A 20,802-nucleotide genomic window follows, 5' to 3' on the forward strand; every position below is an offset into this window, starting at 1 on the left:
AGCCCAGGGGGTGAGTGCCAGACGGGCAGGAGCTGCCGCTATGGGGCTGTGCTGAGAAGGTGTGGAGGCAGGGTGAGGGCGTGCAGCAGGATGTGGGTGAGAGGTATATATGAGCCTAGCACAGCTCTCAGACTGGAAACTCTTGTTGTAATCGGGGAGCCTCTTCATAGTAATTCAGAGACTCACTTCATTTAAGTGTGTACACAAACTGGATAAACCTGCAGGTTTCTAGACCCTTTCCTTCTGTCTAAACTTTTTGTCTAGGCTGGAGCAGGTGGGTGGTACAGGGGCGGGCAACCCCACTCCCAAACCCTTCTGATGTCTCAATGCAAGAATGCCAGCAGACAGTACTTCAGTACTCATCCAGGGTGCAAGCTATGACTAGCAATGCCAGGAGAATATATCCAGTACAAATAAGTCTTCTCTTCAACTCTACTGTACTCGTTAGGTTTCATGGGGAAGCCTTTCCTTCCTTCTCCCTGTGGAGAGCTTCTGCAGCAGCATAGCACACTCTGAGAGGCTGGGGAGGCTGTGATTACTTGGCATAGAAAGTATGCTGGTTGCTTTTCCGTTACGTTTTCCGTGAAGGCATATTTGCAGAGGGAAGGTCTTTGATGCTTTTCCCCACTGCCAGGAGACTGCAATGCTGCAACTGCTGCCCTTCTAACCGATGCTCTGAGGCATTTCGTTCTTCTAACTGCAGACTGTTTGGGTGACAGATATTGATGAGTGCAAGACGGGGTCCCACAGCTGTGGAGAGAACATAACCTGCACAAATACAGAAGGAAACTTCACTTGCTCGTGTGCTGATGGTGCTTCTGGAACTGGCATAGGTTGCAGTGAGTAAATGGAGTGAGAAATTAAAATGAAGTGGCCCTTAACTAAGAACTGTGCTCTTGGATAAATTGTTATACTTGGAAATTAAGGAAACCCTGTACAGTGACATACTGGGCAGCTTGTGGATCCATTTAGCATTGCTTTAGGAGGCTGTTCTGAGGTGGGCTAAGGAAACCAGATCCAAGTTTAGTTTGGAAATATCTACATTAAGGTTCAATGCTAATTTTTACTGTCTAAATGTAATGACACATCTATCTATTGGCCTTTAGAATCAACAGCAGAAGTAAATGGTCCTTGGAGGTAACATTTTTGGAGGTGATTTCAGTCTGTGTCATTTTTCAAACTCTCTGTGCCTTCTTTCCCTCTGCACAAGGCTAGCACAAGAACTGCACATAATTTAAGTCCCATTTAATTCTTCAGAATAAGCTAGCCTTTCAGATCCAGTGGCTAATTTTTCAAAAGGGCTCTGAAACTCTTTAGAAAATCTGGTTACCTATTTAATGAAGGGAGCTGCTGAAGGTTCAGCAGTAGTGACTATCCGATCCTCATTTCAGTGCCTCAATGTGACAGCAGCATTCTCTGAAAATGTGGAGCTAAGTGACTTACTGTCTTACTCGGTGTCAGCCCTCTTCATCGGGGTGAATTTTACTCCAGATCAAGTGACTGTCTGATGATGGAGGAACACTGCGTGATTGTCACAGATCTGTTTCTGCAGAAAACCAGAAGGAAATTAGGGTCTCTTTAAGTACAACACCTATCAGTATCCCCACCCCCTTTTCAGTTACTCAAGCTTTCAGTAGTTTCAGGTGTCACTCAGGAAATGATGATTTTAAATGATGCATGACTTGGAAGTAATGCCATCTAGGTCCCTCAGCTGTAAATCTGATCCCATGTCTTCATGTGTGTTAACACGCTGTTTTAGTTCTTTGCCTAATAAGCTCTTTCAGCAAGTTGAAATTTTCTTTGCAGAATGCAGTCACACCTGGGGTTCACTAAAATCACTCATCCCTTTCCATTCAGGCTCTTTGTTATTCCAGTTCTCCTGCAAATGAAATTTTAAAAAACAAATGTCATTGAAGGTCATGTTGCAATAAAACTGGTGTGAGTCATAAAACTGATCCCATAAATATATGAGAGCGATTAGGTGCATTTGTGCTAAGCCATACTGTTAGAAATTCTTTGCCATGTAGATGTTTGGTTCTGACCTATAGATTTGCTGTAGCATCAAAGTAGGCAAGAAAGCACTCCTTTTCTGGAAGGGCATGTCTGCGCTGTAGGTCATGCTGTGCAGAGATATTAGAGCTACCTTTAAAACTAGCTAGTTGGATATCTATGTAGGTGACAGTGTGTGCGATTCAGAGCAGGCTAGAGAACCCTTTGAAGAATTGGGTCAATAAGGTTCCCTGCTTCCCCAGTGATGCTGTTATCTGTACCTGAGCCCGCTTGAAACAATAAAAATGTGATCTGCAGTCACACACAGATGCAATCAACTGGATGGTGGCAGAGTAGAAATAATCTGCATGAGAATGACAAGTTGCATGTGAAAACTCAGTCTGAGATCCAAGTGCATGAAATACAGTCACCCTTCACCTGTACATCTGACTCTGGTACTTTATGCATGGTAGAGATTTACCATACCCTAAAGCTGCATAAGTTGCAAAAATCATTTAAGCGTAAGTAACTAGACAGCCAGTGCAGTTTTTCTTCAGAGCTGTACCCACACATCTAAATAGACAGAACGCAGCCAACCTCTGTGGGTCTTTCATTACAAATCTAGAATCAAGCATATTTAGTATTTTGATCTAAAGTTCTGTGTGCCTAAATTTGATAAGCAACATAAGCAAATAGGTAAAACACAAGTAATTGGTCAAAATTAGAGATTTTTACCTACTTTCCTATCTTGAAGTTCTGGAACGCTTTCGTAAGATCACATTGCCAATGCGGCCAAAAGTTTGAGATGTCCTTGTGAAATCCTGTGTTTCAGAATCTACTGTGTCCCCCACTGTTGTCAGCAATGAATACTCTACACGCCCTGTGCAAGGCGATTCTGTAGGATGCCCTCCTTCGTACGAGTCATACTGCCTCCATGGTGGAGTGTGCAATTATGTTTCTGATCTACAAGACTATGCCTGCAAGTAAGTACAGAAATTTGTACTGTCTGTGCTGAGGAATGGTATCCTTAGAGCTCAGCTGAGTGCAGACAATGAAGTGTTTGTCCATAAATTATCTGTTCATCGCTCATGCTAACAATTATCATTAGACTCTACTCCTTTCTGTAAGTGATCACTGTAAGTTTCTGTAAGTGGTCACTCCATTCACACCCATTGCAATTAATAGTAGGATTGGATTTGTTCCCTAAGCACTCGATTCTTTGCTTTGGAAATGTGAGATAAGTTGTTAAATGACTTAATGCTCATGGCTTTATGAAAGAGGTGCTTGCTGTCTCTCCTGTACGTATCGTGCTGACTTGTATATCCCTGTTGGCCTTGCTGTTCATGTGTATGGGATGGAAAAGGAAACCTCTGTCTTGTCTTTTCTGATTGGGACCAGGGAGGAGAAGTCTGGTGTCAGCATCTTCCCTTACAGTTTGAAGAGTCTTGGTCCCTGGCAGAAAAGGTACAACATGATGGTCCTCTTAAAAACAGGGAGAGTAGCAATGAGACCTCAAAAATGAGACCTCCTTCCTCCTGTCGATATTTTTGTGAGCCTAATTCCCAGTTCCCCAAATGCAGTTACTGATAAAAGCAAAAACAATCTCATATTTCCAGAAGTCAGCCTTGGCCTGGTCATTGTGACAGCCTAGTCCCATGGGGTAATCATTTCTTCAAAACCGTTAGTGCTGGGGTTTAATTATGTAATGATTATATTTGAATCTGTGTTGTATCTTTCTTCAAAATCAAGCATAAAAGTGTTTACAGTGGGACAAATCCAATGCCTGCCTCCTCCCCTGGGGTCTCACCTGGTAAGTGAGGACCTGTGCAGGGGATGGATGCAAATCTCCCTCTGTGTCTCAGTAACTCGGGTGGCCCTGGTATAACCTTGGAGTGAGGAGAGCAAGCTTTGTGCTGACGGGTTTCTTTCTTTGACCCACCGTTCCCCCAGGTATTCCTTGTACTGCACTGCAGGAACCTCTGTACCAGGCCATTCCTGCAAGCACTGTCAAATCCTAGGCTTTCTTATTTTTAAATATGAGTGGCCTCCCCTGCCTACAGACCTCTGTACCTGCAGTTATATGAAAAGAATGTATCTCATGTACATACATAGGAATGAAGTGGATGCTTTGTGCAGTGGATTTCCTAAGCTCAGCAAAGCCCTTGGGTGAAGCCACTACTGGAGGTGGACTCATGGTCATCTCTGGTATTTGTTATGAATTTTTAGTGTAAATTTTAGATGCATTGAAAACTATCTTTTTTCACCTCATTGAGTTTCTCCTATTGCAACTGAAGTCTACAACTGCAGAACTTTCAAATTGGATCACATCTTTTTTTCTTTTATTTGTTAGGTGTAAGTGCATAATAAGAAACCAAATGTATGTATTCTTCAGTGCTGGAAGTGGAAGCCATTTAAAAAATTAAGGAGCAACCGTGCTCAGCTGTGTTCTTGGGGGCCAGGGTTTGTGTGTGGACTTTGCTGAATTCTCACATTGCTGAATTCTCACTAGATGGCAGCATTCATTCATGTAGACTGTAATATATGAAATACCAAAACGAAGTCATGGAAAAATGTTATCTAGCAAAAATCACATACCAAATGTGATTTGTATTTTAATTAATAAAAGCTCTTACACTAGAAAGTAGATCTTCTAGCTTGTTTGGAATTTATTGTGATCTTACATTAAAAAGTTAGCATTTTTCTGCCTTCCAACATATATGCATTCTCATTTGTGACAGAATGAGAGTGCTTGTGCCTGATTTAATTAATGAATACTGATATAACGTTTTCAGGACATTAGGTAAAACCTGCTGCAGGTCAAATCCTGCTTCTTTTGTTCATTTGACTAGCTCTTTTGACTTGAGTAAAACTAGACCAATAAGAATTGTGAGAAGGATTTGAGCCTACATTGCTGAGAGATTATTAAGAATCGAGTAGACTTTTCATTTTTTGTGTTTATTATTTCCTTTTTTATGTCCCTCACCTTGGACAGTAAAACTAGGCTGAGATTCTTTTTGAATTATTTCTCACTTTCTAGTAATTTTGATTTGAGGGTTTCATGCACTGATAAGATATTTCTATGTTGGGTTTTACAGTGGTAAAAACAAACAAATAAACAAAAACTGCCTACAGAAGAACCTTGTATTAAAACTAAATTATGAAGACATTTCTAACCCAAAGTTTTTTTTTAAACACTTTCATTTGTCTTTTATTTTAAAGTAAGGATTCAGATTAAAATTTGATTCCCTTAGCCAAATCACTCTGAAAATATGAGTAAGTCCTATATCGCCTATTTCAAAGAAAGGGAAGCTTGCTGCTGGAAATAGTTAAATGGAAAACCTTAGGGAAACACTAATCACACAGCAGTATTTAAGAGAAAATTATTTTTTCTATTCTTTACCCATTAGAATTGGGAAATTATAATTTTCTTGTATAATTCTACAGCTTTACAGTAAAAAAATTCTTTTAATATTAAATTCTACAGGTTTAGACAGCCATTCCTTTAAAGTAATTTTGTCTTCACCACCACTAAATTCAACCAGATATTTCTGTAGCAGTTGCCAATGGTAAATCAATACACAAGGTGACTGAAGTGATGATCTGGGTTTTTTTCTCCACTTGAGTTACAAAGTGTGCTCATTTCCTTTTGGCAGCTGTGTGACGGGCTACGTCGGGGAGCGATGCCAGTTCAGCGATCTGGAGTGGTGGGAGCAGCAGCACGCCAAGCGGGTGAAGATGCGGAACATCACCATTGCAGTGTGCGTAGCAGTGCTGGTCCTCCTGCTCCTGCTGGGCTCCCTGGCCGCCTACTGCCACAGGTAGTGCTTCCAAACATGTGCTGTGAACGTGTGGCACAGGGACCGAGGTGCTGCTGACTTTCACGGAGGGCATCTCACATGGTGAAGAATGTGAGCTGTTCCTCAGCTGGTGGAAATCGCCATATCATCCTTGCTACTCTTTTGCTTTTCAGTAATTGGATCTATGAATAATTCAGAAAGTTCTGGCATGTCCCTTGCCTGCAGTACTCGCATTGGTGTTAGCGAGTGACATGTGTCTGGGGGGGAATAAGAACAGACTTTATTAGGTTTGAAGAGGAGCCATAACTTGTATTGATGAGAGAATTCAGGAGCATGCTATTTACTTCTTCCTTGGTTTCCCTTAAGAGCCCTAGATGCCTGAAACTCATGGTAGGGTTTGGCTCTTCTCTGCTAGCTATCCCATTAGTTTGATTTTGCTTCCCTTTCAGTGTAAAGTGGCACCCGAAAGTTTCCTTGCCATTGAGAAAAGCAGCCTACTAACCTTCCAATAGCAAACTTCCACAGTGATGCCTCCAGCAATGAAGGCGAAAGCAGTTTTCCTGGCAGTAAAATCAGGGATGTGAGCCTAAGGCACATCTGTTGTAAAAGTACTCCCTGGCATTTTCCATGGCTGTAATGAATTGTGCAGGTTTGGGATTCTTCTCGTGGCAAAAAGAATCCCTACAGTCACTATTTAAGAACACAGCCTGACATGAAATTAAATGTCATCAATGTCCCTAGGACTGGAAAGTATTCAGCATTTAATAAGTTAGAGTCCTTTGGCCATGACCTTGACAGATAACTGTTCTCAGAGGCTCTTGTTTAAATGCATATTTATATTTAAAAGTAAACAAACAAAAAGCCAGAGAGCAGCCAAATCAAGAGTCTCCTGCTGCATGCTCACCTGCCCTCCCTGTGCAGGGGTTTTGTTTGTGGTTTAGGTTAATTATAAAATTAGACTCTCCTAGGCATAAAAAGTCAAGCTACAAAAGAAGTTAACAATGGAAGCTAATGTTTTCCATTCTTATTTAATGGTTCCTAGCGTATTTAGTCCATAAAAATAGAGAAGCTGCCACTTTTCTTATTTTCTATTAACTAATGGTAGAGGTCCGGAATTAAAGCTAAGTGCAGCCTGGTTTGCTCTCATGACCTGGGATTCAGAAGCTAACTGGTGGAATGATACATACAGAATAGACAAATTGTGAGATTCTTCTATTTCCCATATATGTCATATAAACTGTCATGAAAAATAGCCAGAATATGGCTGGTTTTAAGGTGTGAAGGTATTCATTCTCTTCCCTTCCTCTCCCTTTTGTCATTTCTCCTTGATTTACCTTTCTTTCTTGCCAAATGCTTTTGATCAATATAACTATTTACCTCAACAACAAGTTTTCAATTACGTACTTGACAGAATTTGTACTGCAGCTATTACTAGCCTAAACAGATCAAAATGAAACCACTGACCTAAAATCCCTATTTAACTGGAGTCTGGAAGCTAGTATTTGGGTTGAAATTGCTATACTGCTTTTTCACATAATCTACTGTACTTTGAAACGTACCGATTAAGTCTCTAATAGCCCTGTTCCTTCCCTTGTAAAATGGAGACGCCTATCTCCTTTTAATTGGAGGAAATGAAGCTGGAGATCTACACCTGACAATCTGAAAAATGTGTGAACTGGAGGCCAAGAATACCAAAGTATTGTGTGGATTTGTTCACTGACTGTAGTCTGCTGAAGAGCATTGTGTTATTCTTAATGTTAGGTTTATGTAGTCTGACTGTATAGTATGCCAAGTTTCCCATCTTTCTTGGGAAGCAAGGAAACAGCTCTTTTCCAACAAAAAAAAAAATCTGAGTCACAGATTTAACACCCGCAATCCCTCCACCTCAATTGGCCAAGGCCATGCAAAAATCGACAGTAGGACTGGGATTAGGATTGAGAAATTCTTGGCCTCTTGCCCGTGCTTGGTCAACTAGATTTCACTGCCTCGCCTGCTTGTGCTCAGTCGCACACGAAGACTCCCGTGCCTGCCAAGTCCATCTGGCATCTGTTACTCTGCATGCTGTAAAGTAAGATGTAGAATCAGTGATCCTCTTGAGAGGGACATCCCACTGAGGACCGTGCTCTGTGCAACGGATTTTATAACTCTTGAGTAATGGGCTCGAGTTTTGTCAGCACTATGAGCTGCAATGCAGAATGGGCATATCCAGGTGACAAAACATGAACAGCAGCCTTGCCACAGTGTCAGGAAAAGTCAAAATGGACTAATTTACCTTATTTCTCAGCATTCTCCTCTGTGGATATACCCTCAGATCTGACACCTATTTGATTTTGTATTAGCAGTCCCAGTCTTATCCTCTACTGGAGATAATTACTTCTTTTTTTAAGGTTTGAATATACAGGGACATGTTATAGAGAATCTGGGGAGAAAATTCATGGTGGAGACAGGTCTTTCTTGTTTCTAGCAAAAAGCAAATTTTATTTACATTGTATTTTCATGAAGGGAGCAACATATGATAATTATGGCAGATGCACTTTCCTAGTTAGTATATGAATATGATGTAGAAATAAAAGGAAAATTCCTATTTTCTTTGCTACATGTGTATTAAATTTCATTTAAAATAGATCAAGTAAAAGGAAGTTATAACTTGGGAGTTCTGGAATTTGAAGAGTGTAACATTAATTTTGTTAGCTGATGTCTAGGAGGAGAAAAAGCATGTGTGTAAAGTCAGTAAAGATGTACTGACTTGGATCTCAAGCAGTGTAAATGAGCTCCTTTTCTTATGACCGTGTCTTCTATGTTGGGGCCTATATGAGATTTTAATACTGCCTTATAAGTGATTGCTTTGTAACTGCAAAAATAATAGTTTTTGAATTTATGGAACTAGCCACTTAGAGCTAATTATTTGTATCCTTTTCCAACTCCAGGTTGTATTCTTGGCTTTTTTTCCCCTTGAGCTAATTCTGTTGGTCATGCTTTTTCCTGGAAATGTCTTCGTTCCAAGTTTTTTGAGGCTTTCAGTTTCTTTATTTCATAGTAATTTCTGAAATTGTTGTTTTTCATAAATGATGCAGATTAATGCAGAAGCGACTTTCATAATTGTATCTATCAATAGTGTACAAAAATACAGTCAGATTTTTATTTCTGAGCTTCACCCACAAATACTGTTCATTGTATTGGCTGAAACCTAAGTCTTCGTAAGAAGAATGTATTATAAATAGAATAATATAAGAAAATGGAAGGGGGTAGTTAAAATTATGAGGCCTATTGTTTTTTCTAATGAATGACCCTTTACAGATGGCACATTAGAACAAACATTTGTTAACTTCTTACTGACTTCTGTTTCTGACAGTTTTAACCACTGTGCTGTAATTGACAGTAATACACCCCTTCAAACCAATGAAAGAAAACAAAATATATGTCCCTTCTGTAAATACCTATAGAATAATGTGTAAAAGGAAGCAGCATCTGTTCCTCCCAAAGCAAAATAATTTGTTTCAGCTTTTGTTCTGTTGCAGAAGTCAAAACTTGTATAAGAAGAATCTCTATGCAGAAGCGATAAGAGATGCCAGCAGCCGCGCTGACAATGAGAACGTGACACCTACTAGCAACAAGTCTCGGGTAACCATATTAATGTGGAGTGGAAAGGGAAGCAGGAAGGATCAAAGTGTGTTAGGGATCCACTTGAGATTATCCATCAAATAATTCACATCTTAAATATATTAAATAAGTGCTAGAGTCATCAAGTGCTTTGCTGTGAACCCTAGTTCATCTTACCTCATTGTTATCCCTCAAAGTTCACAGCTGCCTGGATGTATTGCAACCATTAGCCAGTGTTATTGTTAGCTTTGAACACAACAGTTGGGGAACTGTGTTCTAAATTAAGGAAATGGCAATATGATGACATGGCATATCACAGAGTTATTTTCACAGGAAAGTATGCCCTCCGTAAAAAAGGCTTCTTGGAAGCCAAGTATTCTATGTGCTACATGAGAATTTGAACTTTATTTTGGGGGTTGATGGAATTAAATGTCTTTGTACTAGAGGCTGCTGCCTTGTAAAGAAAAAAAACCCAGGATGTTATCGGGCTGTTTGGGAGGGAATATAAAACACAAAATTTGCACTGGTGTAGGTAGAAATGCCATCATGATCTGGTTGTATTGGCCTGTTTCTGTTGTCATTTTTGAAGTTGCATCAGAGAATTTGGACCCATAAGATCTGATCTAAGGACCTGATTCTCACTGGCATTAAAATGACACTGCACCGCTGGATGATAGCAATTGCAACTTGAAGGTGGCAAAAGTGACATAATTGGCATCTGTGGCTACTTCTGTGCCCAGTCTGAGACTCCTTGCTTGGAATGGCATGACTTACCCTGAGAGCTTGTCTGCACACGCATAGAATTCAGCTCTGAATAAGCTGCTGTAATGCAGGTATCACCATACTTGTCCAGGCAGCATCACATTAGCTAAACGGCATACACTCTTCAAAACAAGCACAGTTATGCCAGTGGAAAAGACTACTGGAAGAGTTTATACTTGTACGGGATTGGCAATAAACTCCAGTGAAGCACTTACCTTTTTACTGGGGTAACTGCACACATGTTTTTCTAGTATAAGTATTACTGCAAGGTTTTAAAGCCTTCCACACCCAACTATAGCTTGAAAGGTACAAGAACCATGTGTGTAGTAGTCATGGTCACAGAAGAATTTTACTTTAAATGGCCTGAAGTTTGACTCTGCTCCAAATCTTTGAGTCCAGAAAGAGATGAGTTTGTTCTACTTGGGAGTCTGTTTGAGGGGTTGAATATCATGGAATATTTATAGTGCAAATCCAAGGATTTTTAATCAACCCGAAGAATGCCTTGCAAATAGTTTAGATTGAGTGTCTGGCAGGAATTGTGAGCGGGTAGCCACTGAAACACACTATCAAACATATGTTGGGAGTACTGAATTGACTTGACCCTGGTTACGACATATTGTTCCTTAGCTGGTCAACTGCATACTCTTGTGGACCTTTTATCACCAGCACTTTGTTCCTCCAGGTACTGGACAGCAAATGTGCTGAATCGTGGCGATGTCATCATTTGTTCACAGCAGAGACAAAAACCACAGCTTGCAAAATATCTGAGGCTGGGAAAATCAGAAACATTTGTTGGGACTGAGGATAGCTCATTGCCTGGGAGCAGTGCTCTAGGAGGCCTGCAGCTCATCAGCTCTGTCCCCACCTGCTGTTGTCCCCACAGTGAACGCTAGTGGTCAATGACATTTTTGCTGAATATAGGAGTAATTGGACAGCTAAGCGATGGACTGAATCAACAAAACCAAATCCAACCTACTCATCTATTAACACACTCATGTTAAATTTCACCATGCATTCTTGCACTGGGAGACATCAAATACATTAGTAAAGTAATTTATTGCAAATGGCTTGTTGCAGGCTGGAAGAGGAAATCACTGACCCTTTGCTAATTATTGCTGCTTACACAGTAATGGATTCCTGTGGTTTCATGCATGTGATTTTCTCTGTACTGATGTAGCCATTGAGTGTTAAGTTCACTGGGGCTTCATGCATGCATGCACTTAGGTTAAAAACTGTAGAGTTGCCAAAAAGCAGCAGGAAATTGCCCATTTCTACTGTTCACTTAAAGTGGATTATTGGGGAGCTTTATGTAAAAAAAGAGATTATACTACATAGGGGACAGAAAACTCTATAGCTCCTCAACTCTTAAGGTACTGGATTAGGTTTTTGGGTGCTACTGATTTACACAGCATTAATAATCCTAATGAAGGACTTTGTATGGGGACTGGATGATGTGTATGCAGTAAATGTAAAGAGCTCATAAAATTCACTCCTTTTGTAGCCCACAGTGCTACTGCTCATTTGTGAGGCTGGGGAGGGGGAGTGCAAAGACTTTCTTGTTCTTGCCCATCTAGGTTAATGTAGAGGATAATGAGCTTTTATGCTATCACACATATCAAATGCTAGGTATCGTGATACTGAAACTATACCTATAAATTGTCCAAGTGTCATTCACTTTTCCTGTTACTTCTATTCTGCCAGGGGAGGCTACATTTAGCTGAGGGTATGCCTGGGTATTTTTTCATGTTCGTATTAGAGTTCCATAAGCCAGGCTAGGTTTGTCCTAGGGATATGTAAGCCTTGGTAAACTTCTGCACATGCCTGGATTTTGATGCTATTCTGAGACTTTTCATCCAGTAAGTGTTCTGCTTTGCACAAAGGCATTTTGCAGAACTGCATGTAGCTGAATCTCCTCCAGGGGTCTGCCACATGTGGGTTAGCAGCTGTAAGCCTACAGATTTTATGTAAATGAACTGATGCCTAAATAGTCACACCTGCTGCACCTGTGATCTATCCACATAAATCCACCAGTTATCCACCTGGACCACTGAATCTGTCAGCCCTTCTGTTGGAACATCTTATTTAGAGACATTTTCTCTTCTTCCTTGTCTCTGCTCTTTAAATAGAGGTTTCCCTCTTTCCCTCTATACTATTTCAGCACAGTGCTTCACATTGCTTTCCTCTACCCCTGTTTTTTCTGTTTTCCCCCTGGTCTTTTCAGCATGTTCCCCCAGAGGGTCCCGCCTTCTGCTTCCGACGTGTCACTTCCACTGTCACCGTGGGACGATAGACTCGCACACCCCAGGTGGTGCCGAAAGCCAGAAAGGGCGGCTTGCTTCTTTCCCTGTGTCTGACAGGGTTTCCTGCTGTCTGGTTGCGGGTCTCTCTAATACTTTAAAAGTGGCCCTCAGTACTATGGAGAGGGTTAATTTTCATGTACTATTGTTCTTGCATCTGGAAAGGTTGATTTGCAAGGCAAGAGAATGGGTAGTTCTTTACTAGACTGAGACTGCACAGTTTCCAAAGAAAGACCGGGGCTGTCATCAACTCAAATGTTTAATTATCTGCAGGGGAAGGGTCATCCCAGAAGCCAGTATGACCTTTTTCCCCCTGCTGTGGTTGGAGTGTGTGGCCCTTCTAGTTTGCCTCTTGGGTTTCAGAAAACCAGTTCATTTTATATTAAGTTGGGCTCTGTATATTTTGTGCATATTGTATGTATTTGCAGTTTGCGGTTGTTAAGGAGTGTAACAGTTCTCTGGAGACTAAAGCGGTTGATCTAATTGAGTGTGAGACAACAGATCCTCATCCTGCCTGTCCTTCAGAATATGGTGAGTAGGATTTCTTTCCTTATTGGATCTCTCCTCACCTTTGTACCAGCAGGACCAGCAGCTGATAGAGACAGAGAAACCAAAATTATATTTCTGGCCTGTTTATAGCTGCTGTGCACAGCAGAAGCCATGTTTGTATTGCTGTGAAGAGACCATTCAGTCCTTCACTTTGCAGATTATTCATGAGAAATTACACTACAACAGTGCTTTCACACTCATAAGAAGCCAGTGCTTCTCGTGATAGTAATAATATCATACTTTTGCATTTATATAGAACTTCACAGGTTTGCTTCATAGCAAGTGAGTTATGCACATCGTACTGATGGGGCATGTATATCCATGGAAAGATACACTTTGACAGTCCTTATTCATTCAGGCAGGATAACTGACGTGGTGTGAGGAGTCCAGGTCTCCCCAGAAATCTTTTGCCCTGCGGCAGCAACTGCAGTTCTGCTTTTTGTGTTAAACAAGGTTTTTGACTGCTTGGGGAGTGTTTGGTGCTTAAACAAAGATGAGATGAATGAAGGAGGTGTGCCTCCCATCCCTGGTGCAAAGGCAGCAGGCAGCACAGAAGCACACAATGGGCTTCCATGGCCCACGTGTTACCAGCTGGACCACTCTGAGTTTTAGGAAATGCTGCCTTATAGATGGCAACTGAATCTCCTAATTGCTCAGATGGTGAGAAATGATGGAAAAAGACTGGTATCCTTAACCATTTGTCTTATTTACCATATATACCTCCTAACTACAGAAGTTACTATAGAACCCAGTTTGCATCACTTATTTAGAAATATGCAAAGACAAATGTCTGAGGATACTCAAATGGGCAGGCATCTTGCAAGATTTTCAGAATTGCCCATCCTGTCCTTAGACATATGTTGGGAGGTCACTTTATTCATCAGAAGAAAATATGCCTCACATTTACTTTGTTGAACTAATATTGTGAACACGTGTAGAACTGTATTGTCCAGTGAAGGAAGCCTGATGTTTCCCATTAGGAGGCTCTGTTTTCATTTATAGTATTATCAGATGCAGCTATTGGAACAGGAATTTCTCATGACAGGTGTCTGATTTTTTCCTAGTTGAAAATTTTAGCAAAAGTGATTCAACCATTTTAGACAGCAAGACTGGTAATTAATCTGATATCTTTTCTAACATGTTAAAGAAAGTTCTTATACCATGTCAGTGAATAATTCTAAGATCTTCTGACTTTGGAGCAGGGGCTTTAATTTTGCCAGGCAGGTGGTCTTCCTGTCACGGGCATGCATTTTCCTCTTCTTGTATATTAAAACAGAGAACCATGAAATTTGCCTAGGACAAGTCATTTCTTAAAATCTGCAGCAAGTTCTTGACTTTGCCTCTTTTTTTGTTCTTTTGACATGAATTGGTTTTGTAATTTTCTGAACTCGATTCTGTGCTGTCTTTCATAGCTTTCCTCTCTCAAAGCTGCCATTAGCCTTCTTTTAGCTTAGTTATTGTGAAGCTTCTCAAATGGCTTTCAGTAATACATATCCGTTTTCTCCAGTGGAAGAACAGCCTATAACATACATCAAAGCAGCAGAGACTTTTGCAGAAGAGGAGAAAGAACAAGGCTGTCGACAAGAGGTTCCTGTTGGTGAGAAATCGCATCAGCCCATGGGAGCAGCGAAAGGCCCTTCCCAGGCTCCCTGGAGCATCCACCCCAAGCCCCCGCTGGAAAGGGAGCCCTGCGAGCTTGCCCCAGCCAGCCTGCTGATGCAGCCAGACTAGAAGCAGCCTGGGTTTGAGTGGGAAAAGGAGGAAGGATGAAGTCAGTAGAGAACGGGAACTCATGAAACACTGAAGCAACCCTCATTTTTTCATTAAAATCTGCTTTAGGAAAAAAAACACAAATCAAAACAGAACAGAGAAGTCCTTGCCACTCCTTCCCTGTCATCTCTGCTTGGAAGAATTACTGTGAGCAATGTATCAGCAATGAGTACGCTATAAGTATCACTTCAAGGGTCACCGCTGCTAACTTCATTAACTGCCTGCTAAAAGGACACTGAAGGGAAAACAGACTAGTGGGTGATTTGTCAGAAATAAGTATTTTCTAATGGAGTTTATTGCAAGTAGTTTTCTTTACACATACACAGAGTACAGAAAACTGCCTTGAAAATGGGCCACAAACACAACTGCAGAGAAACTGGAATGAGAGATGATGCAGGAAAATGAGTTAAAAACGAATCTTTTTATTAAAATATTGTTCATGGACAATTTAAGCCTCTCCCCAGCACTGCTGTCAGGCCAGTGTAACTTCTTGGACTTCACCAGAGGTATTCTTGTATCTGCTTCTGTAAGTGAGCACCAAATGGCGTCTTGCATTTCTCAGATTTGGTGGGCTGGAGGATTGTTTGTGAACATATGGTATTAATGATGGTCACATCTATTGAGGGGTAACATTTGAGGGGAAAGGTGATTCTTCCATTAAATTTTCCAGTCTACAGTGGTCCTTCAGAGCACAGGATTGTTTCTGGACTGAGGCAATGGGCCTGAGTCTGCTTTCAGCCCTGCGAGGAAGTATGTGCTGGAGCTGTCCTTGCCTCACAGAAGCGTGGCTGGCAGCAAAACCTGGTCCATTATATAGGACTTAGTGTGGGGAAAGGAGTCCAGCCAGTTGCTACTCCAAAAGAACAGGAGGAGTGGGACAAACAAAAAGCCGCCTCAGTTTGGACTAACTTCCACGTAACTGATTTGTGCTGCCTGATAAAATCCATGGGATCAATTGGAAAACAACACCAATTTTTCTTGTAACTGGCTTTCTAATAGCTACAGTTCCCTTCCAGTTATTTACCAAGAACTAACTCACTTATAAAGCTCTGTTGTATGCAGACTTGTAGCTTAGTTGTTTATCATCTCAAGTGATTTTCATCACTGGTCTTGACTCCCTAAGGTTGTTTTCAGAAGGTTTGGGAAGATATCTGGAAATCAGCTATATTACTAATAAAGTTTTAATTGTAGGGGATCTCTCAGTCCTCTGCCTTTGAAGCCTACTACTATAATTGTTGGACACCTTCTTTAAACTCCGCTACAGTGCCCACCACTAGTGTTCCTTGTAATTCATTAGCTGGATAATAGTGACAAATGTTATTAATTTGTGTGCTTACCATCCTGCTTTTTGTTTTTTTAGAATTCTGCCAGGAAGGTATGGGATGTTGTCATTCGGTTACGAGGTCTGTAGGCCAATGATGGGAAAGAGTATTGAAAGGCTCTTACCTCTGGCCCAAAACAGTTACATACTTGAGTAACTCTGTGGAGTCAGTTCTGATTTATGTTGGTGTAAATAGTAAGAACTCAATAGTATTTGAGCCCAAGGTGTCTGAATTACAATAAATATAATGCTCTGTTGTGTAGAGAGTTGTCATTTATTTGTTTATCTTCTAAAGTGATTTTTGCTAGTGTTTTCGAATTGCTGGGTCTGTTTTCTACTCACATCAGTTCTGAATTCAGAATAAGCTTGTAAAATAGGCATTTCCAGAGGTTAGTTGGAACCAGTAGCAATGAAGATGCATTCTCTTGTGTGAATGGCAACAAGGGTACTTCGTTGGAAAGAGAAGTGATTGAGGAGATTTGGCATACTAAACTGTGCTCAGGAGAGGGCAACCACTGGGTTGAACCATTATTATTTGGTAGATTTTATTTTAAGTTCTGTATAGTTTAATTTCATTAACATTGTTGAAAGCATCTCGTTTGGATTCCCTGGTCTTTCACAGTTTATCACTGATCTTTTCTATTTTGATGGGAAGAGAGTCCAGCTATAAAGCCCTGATTCAGTAAAGCATTTTATTTCCATGAGAGCTAGACAGTAAAATGACTTTGATCTCTGCAATTTGATAATCTCTGGTGAAATATGTTTGTGTGCTTAAATTCGAAGTGTTGTGTTGAATGACAGTCAACATTTAGTTGGAAGTTTCCCCGCTCAAAGGAAATAAAGATTTGGAACTTTGAATCTCGTCTAAACAAAGGTGTTTCAGACTCCTTAACAAATTAGTTTCATATTCTACCCCATGTTTTGTTTACTTTGCTTTCCTCCAGCCTAAGGATCTAATTTTAAATTTGATAGTGTTTTTCACAGAATAAGATAGGAAAATCGAGCTGATGTGTTGTTATAATTAGGGTGTTTTAAGTTTTAAATGTTTCCTACTCTCAGCTTTAAACTCAAAATAATCTTTAGTGTAAAACCTTGAGATGATATTTCAACACAAATATAATATATTTGGGTTATTTGTATGTTTATAAAGCTATTGATTTATAAAATAAAATAAAAAATGATCCCTGGTGTCCCTCTTGTTTTAAAAGACGAGAATGCAAAATTCTGGTTTCAGTTAACCCATGTCATGTTTGTTGGTAGTTCCATTGGTTTCATACAGTCGCAGTGTGTAATGTGTTGATGCAGCATGTGCAGATATCATGGTTTTTTCTTTCACTGCTCAGAGAATCTATACTAATGAGGATGATCTTCTGCAGCTCACCGGTATGTCCCAGCTTGAATACGGTAAGTTTTTATGTATTATTTTAGTTATACATTCCCATAAACCAGTAGAAGCCATATACTCCTTTTTGTGCACATTTAAATGGCTCTATTATGAATGTTGTTACTTGTTTGTCTAGAAATATTATCCATGGCTTCACAATATGTTTTCAAATGTCCAAGATGCTATTCTCAGGCTTTACATCCAGACCCGTTGAAGTCAAATGGTTGAATCCTAGAGGATCCTCAGGTTTTTTTGCTAAACATTTTTCAGGTATGCAAAAAAACCCCAAAACTTTTAAAAATATTAGACTTTCTGGGTATGTAGCTAACTTAATATTGACCTCAAATCCTACTGGTATACTCTGACTTTTAAAAATGAAATTAACATGTGTTATATTAAGCTGTAAGAGAGGAATTCAGAAACATAGGGGGAAAAAGCTTGACAAATCCAAAGTGAGAAAACTACTGGGCAATTCTAAAAAGCAAGGGAGAAAATGAGTTTGTTTAGTTCACTAAATCCTGACCTTATTGAAATTGACATTTCAATTCTCTAAAGCCATATTTTCATTGTAAACAAGTGAGGAATGATTCATGCTCATTCATAATGAACATAGGCAAGAATCCTAGAATCCTCAGGTTTTTTTGCTAAACATTTTTCAGGTATGCAAAAAAACCCCAAAACTTTTAAAAATTAGACTTTCTGGGTATGTAGCTAACTTAATATTGACCTCAAATCCTACTGGTATACTCTGACTTTTAAAAATGAAATTAACATGTGTTATATTAAGCTGTAAGAGAGGAATTCAGAAACATAGGGGGAAAAAGCTTGACAAATCCAAAGTGAGAAAACTACTGGGCAATTCTAAAAAGCAAGGGAGAAAATGAGTTTGTTTAGTTCACTAAATCCTGACCTTATTGAAATTGACATTTCAATTCTCTAAAGCCATATTTTCATTGTAAACAAGTGAGGAATGATTCATGCTCATTCATAATGAACATAGGCAATGCAATGGTTCCTAGTCATAGGAATGCATGACACATCTCATTTTAAGTCCCTTTTGCAGTCACTTGCAGCTTTGCAGAAATTTATCTGTTCAGGCAAAAATTTTCCATCCTGATAATCTCTTTCAGTATGAAAATCTTTCTAAAAGAAATTCTAGGAAAAAAGTAAAAAATTATTCAGAATGGGATTAGGGGAAGCCTCTGCCTTGTTAACATATATTAGTTTTTTGTCTTATTGGGAGTCATTTTATCTCATGTTATTTCAGGGTGATGCCTATGCTTTTCAGTTAGTCTTCAGGACACACTTGGTGTTATTGCTTCACGCCCTGATAACTTGCCATCTTTATCTCTGTGCATGTGAAAAGGAAAGATGTTAGTGGCATTAGAAGCCTCCCCCAGAGCCCCAGGAATGCACCCCAAACACAATCTGCAAGGGTGATAGCCTAAGTTGGCTCATGTTCCTCTGATCTTTTATTAAGACTGCTGTTTAATGCCGGTTTTGATGTGGACCAGGAGCAGCCAACTTTGTGAAGACCATTCATCATGGGATTAACTTTCAGGCACTCCTCAGTACTGAGGTGGACTAGATTCAGACCAGTGAAAAGCCTTAGTCCCTTCTAACCAGCCTTAAGGGCCCTCAATATCCTGCAATTTCAAGGCTTTGGAACTTGACTTCTGAGGCAACTGCTGCAATAATCATCTATAGAGATGCAGAAGCCCTTTTGTATTGTGACCCTGGCCACTAACACATCTTCCTCCTCAAGCCTAGGTGTTACAACCAAAATGTCTTCTCCCTGCCTACTTTCTTTTTGGAGGGGATGGTTCTGACTCTTTCATTCTATGAGATACAAGCAGAAGATAAACCAAAGCCTAGAAGTAATTTCTACACTTCATAGATCAAGACCCTGTAGTCTGGCAGCTGTCTTTTTTCCAGGTAAGAAGTTAGGATATGTCTCCAAGATAAATTTTAAGAACATCTGAGTCCTAGACCCTTGCTTTTGCTCGCACCCACTGCTGCATGACACTGCTACCTTTCCAAGAAACCAGCTTTATACCACACGCCTTCCACGAGTTTCAGTTCACAGATAGTCTTGTCCATGTTACTCCTAATCTGGCCCCATCAGTCTGACCCTCACCGTATGCTCATTACGGGTTATGGGATCCTGGCTGCCAGCCAGTCTTCAGTCCATGTAGCAATATTGGCCTTACCCACATGGCCTTTATCCAAACCAATTTGGGATGGTTTTAAAAGTAAGTCAAAGATACCATATAAGGGAATTTCTCACTTTTATGTGAGCGGCTACTGGAAACAGAGCAGCTGGAGGCCTGGTCCATTAATAAGTCCTCTAGGTATTAATATGATGCAAACAATGAAAAGAATACTTAATAATTTATAAAACAATTAGCTACTCATGCCTATATAAAAAAGAGATTTATTAAAAAAACCCAAACAGTTTAATAGCTTCGTAGTTTCATGACCCAGCAATTTTTGTGCAGCTCTGGGCATTTTATTGATTAAAACCAACAAGTTTTATGTGCTGTATTCAGCCTACAGATCAGTGTGCACATTTTAATGAACGTGATCTTTGTTAATATTGATTGCACAAAACAGTACATTTGAGTGTGCTGTAATAAACGGAGAGATTGCACAGTTGATATTTCATTAGTCTATTAACAATAGTTAGTCATTATGTAAGAGTAGTAGAAGTGTGCTATATATAAATTTATCCTTTTTTCACTCAAGAAAGAAATAGAAATATTTAGACTAAGATTTTAATGGCCATTTGGCTGTTTATTTCTTGTTTGCAGAAGAAAGTGGGGCCCAGTTCTGTGCAGCCTTTGTGCAGTGTGTGTGCCTGTAAATAGTAAGAGTTAAGAAGAAGAAACATGCATTTTAAATGGCTCTTGAAAGGTAACCGTTTAAAAAATAAATCAATAAACTAAATACAGCCAGATACTGAACATCTCACTGGAGACCAAAATCACTAATAATCATGGGAGATTCCAGGATCCCTACAGTATTTGTATGAAATAATAATAGAGTTCAAACTTATTTCCGCTGACCTTAGTGTTGCTCATTAAAGGTTTTAGCAGAGACCTGGATATAGTCGTATTCAACTGAGGTGTTTGGAATTAAAATACAGATAAAAGGAAAAAGGTTAATCCAGGTCAAGGGAACAGACCAAAACTGGGATTGCATAAGATTATAGTATCTTTCCTCATTTCTCCAATGGTCAACAGCAGTTAGTTTTAAGTAACACTCTTCTCTGCAAAATCTCCTAAATGAGAGCCTAAACATGGTATTAACTGTCCATTTTTTGGCTTTGTCAGT

At 39.9% G+C, this 20,802-nt stretch overlaps 1 protein-coding gene across 2 annotated transcripts in view; it reads left to right on the plus strand.

Moving 5' to 3' along the window:
• Window positions 1-16,345, plus strand: part of EGF (epidermal growth factor) — a 63,106-nt gene extending 46,761 nt beyond the window's left edge. Inside the window, exons 20-25 of one of the 2 annotated variants that reach the window (XM_009273585.2) lie at window positions 720-833; window positions 2,822-2,972; window positions 5,643-5,807; window positions 9,305-9,407; window positions 12,874-12,976; window positions 14,502-16,345. In XM_009273585.2, the coding sequence (XP_009271860.1) occupies window positions 720-833; window positions 2,822-2,972; window positions 5,643-5,807; window positions 9,305-9,407; window positions 12,874-12,976; window positions 14,502-14,725 (860 nt within the window). In that variant the 3' untranslated portion in view covers window positions 14,726-16,345. Of the gene's footprint in view, window positions 1-719; window positions 840-2,821; window positions 2,973-5,642; window positions 5,808-9,304; window positions 9,408-12,873; window positions 12,977-14,501 lie in introns of both variants that reach the window. The other variant, XM_009273584.2, reaches the window with a different exon arrangement.
• Window positions 16,346-20,802: the final 4,457 nt, after the last annotated feature.

This window comes from Aptenodytes forsteri, unplaced genomic scaffold, assembly GCF_000699145.1.
Source record: "Aptenodytes forsteri isolate BGI_AS27 unplaced genomic scaffold, ASM69914v1 Scaffold93, whole genome shotgun sequence".
Classification (NCBI taxonomy): domain Eukaryota; kingdom Metazoa; phylum Chordata; class Aves; order Sphenisciformes; family Spheniscidae; genus Aptenodytes; species Aptenodytes forsteri.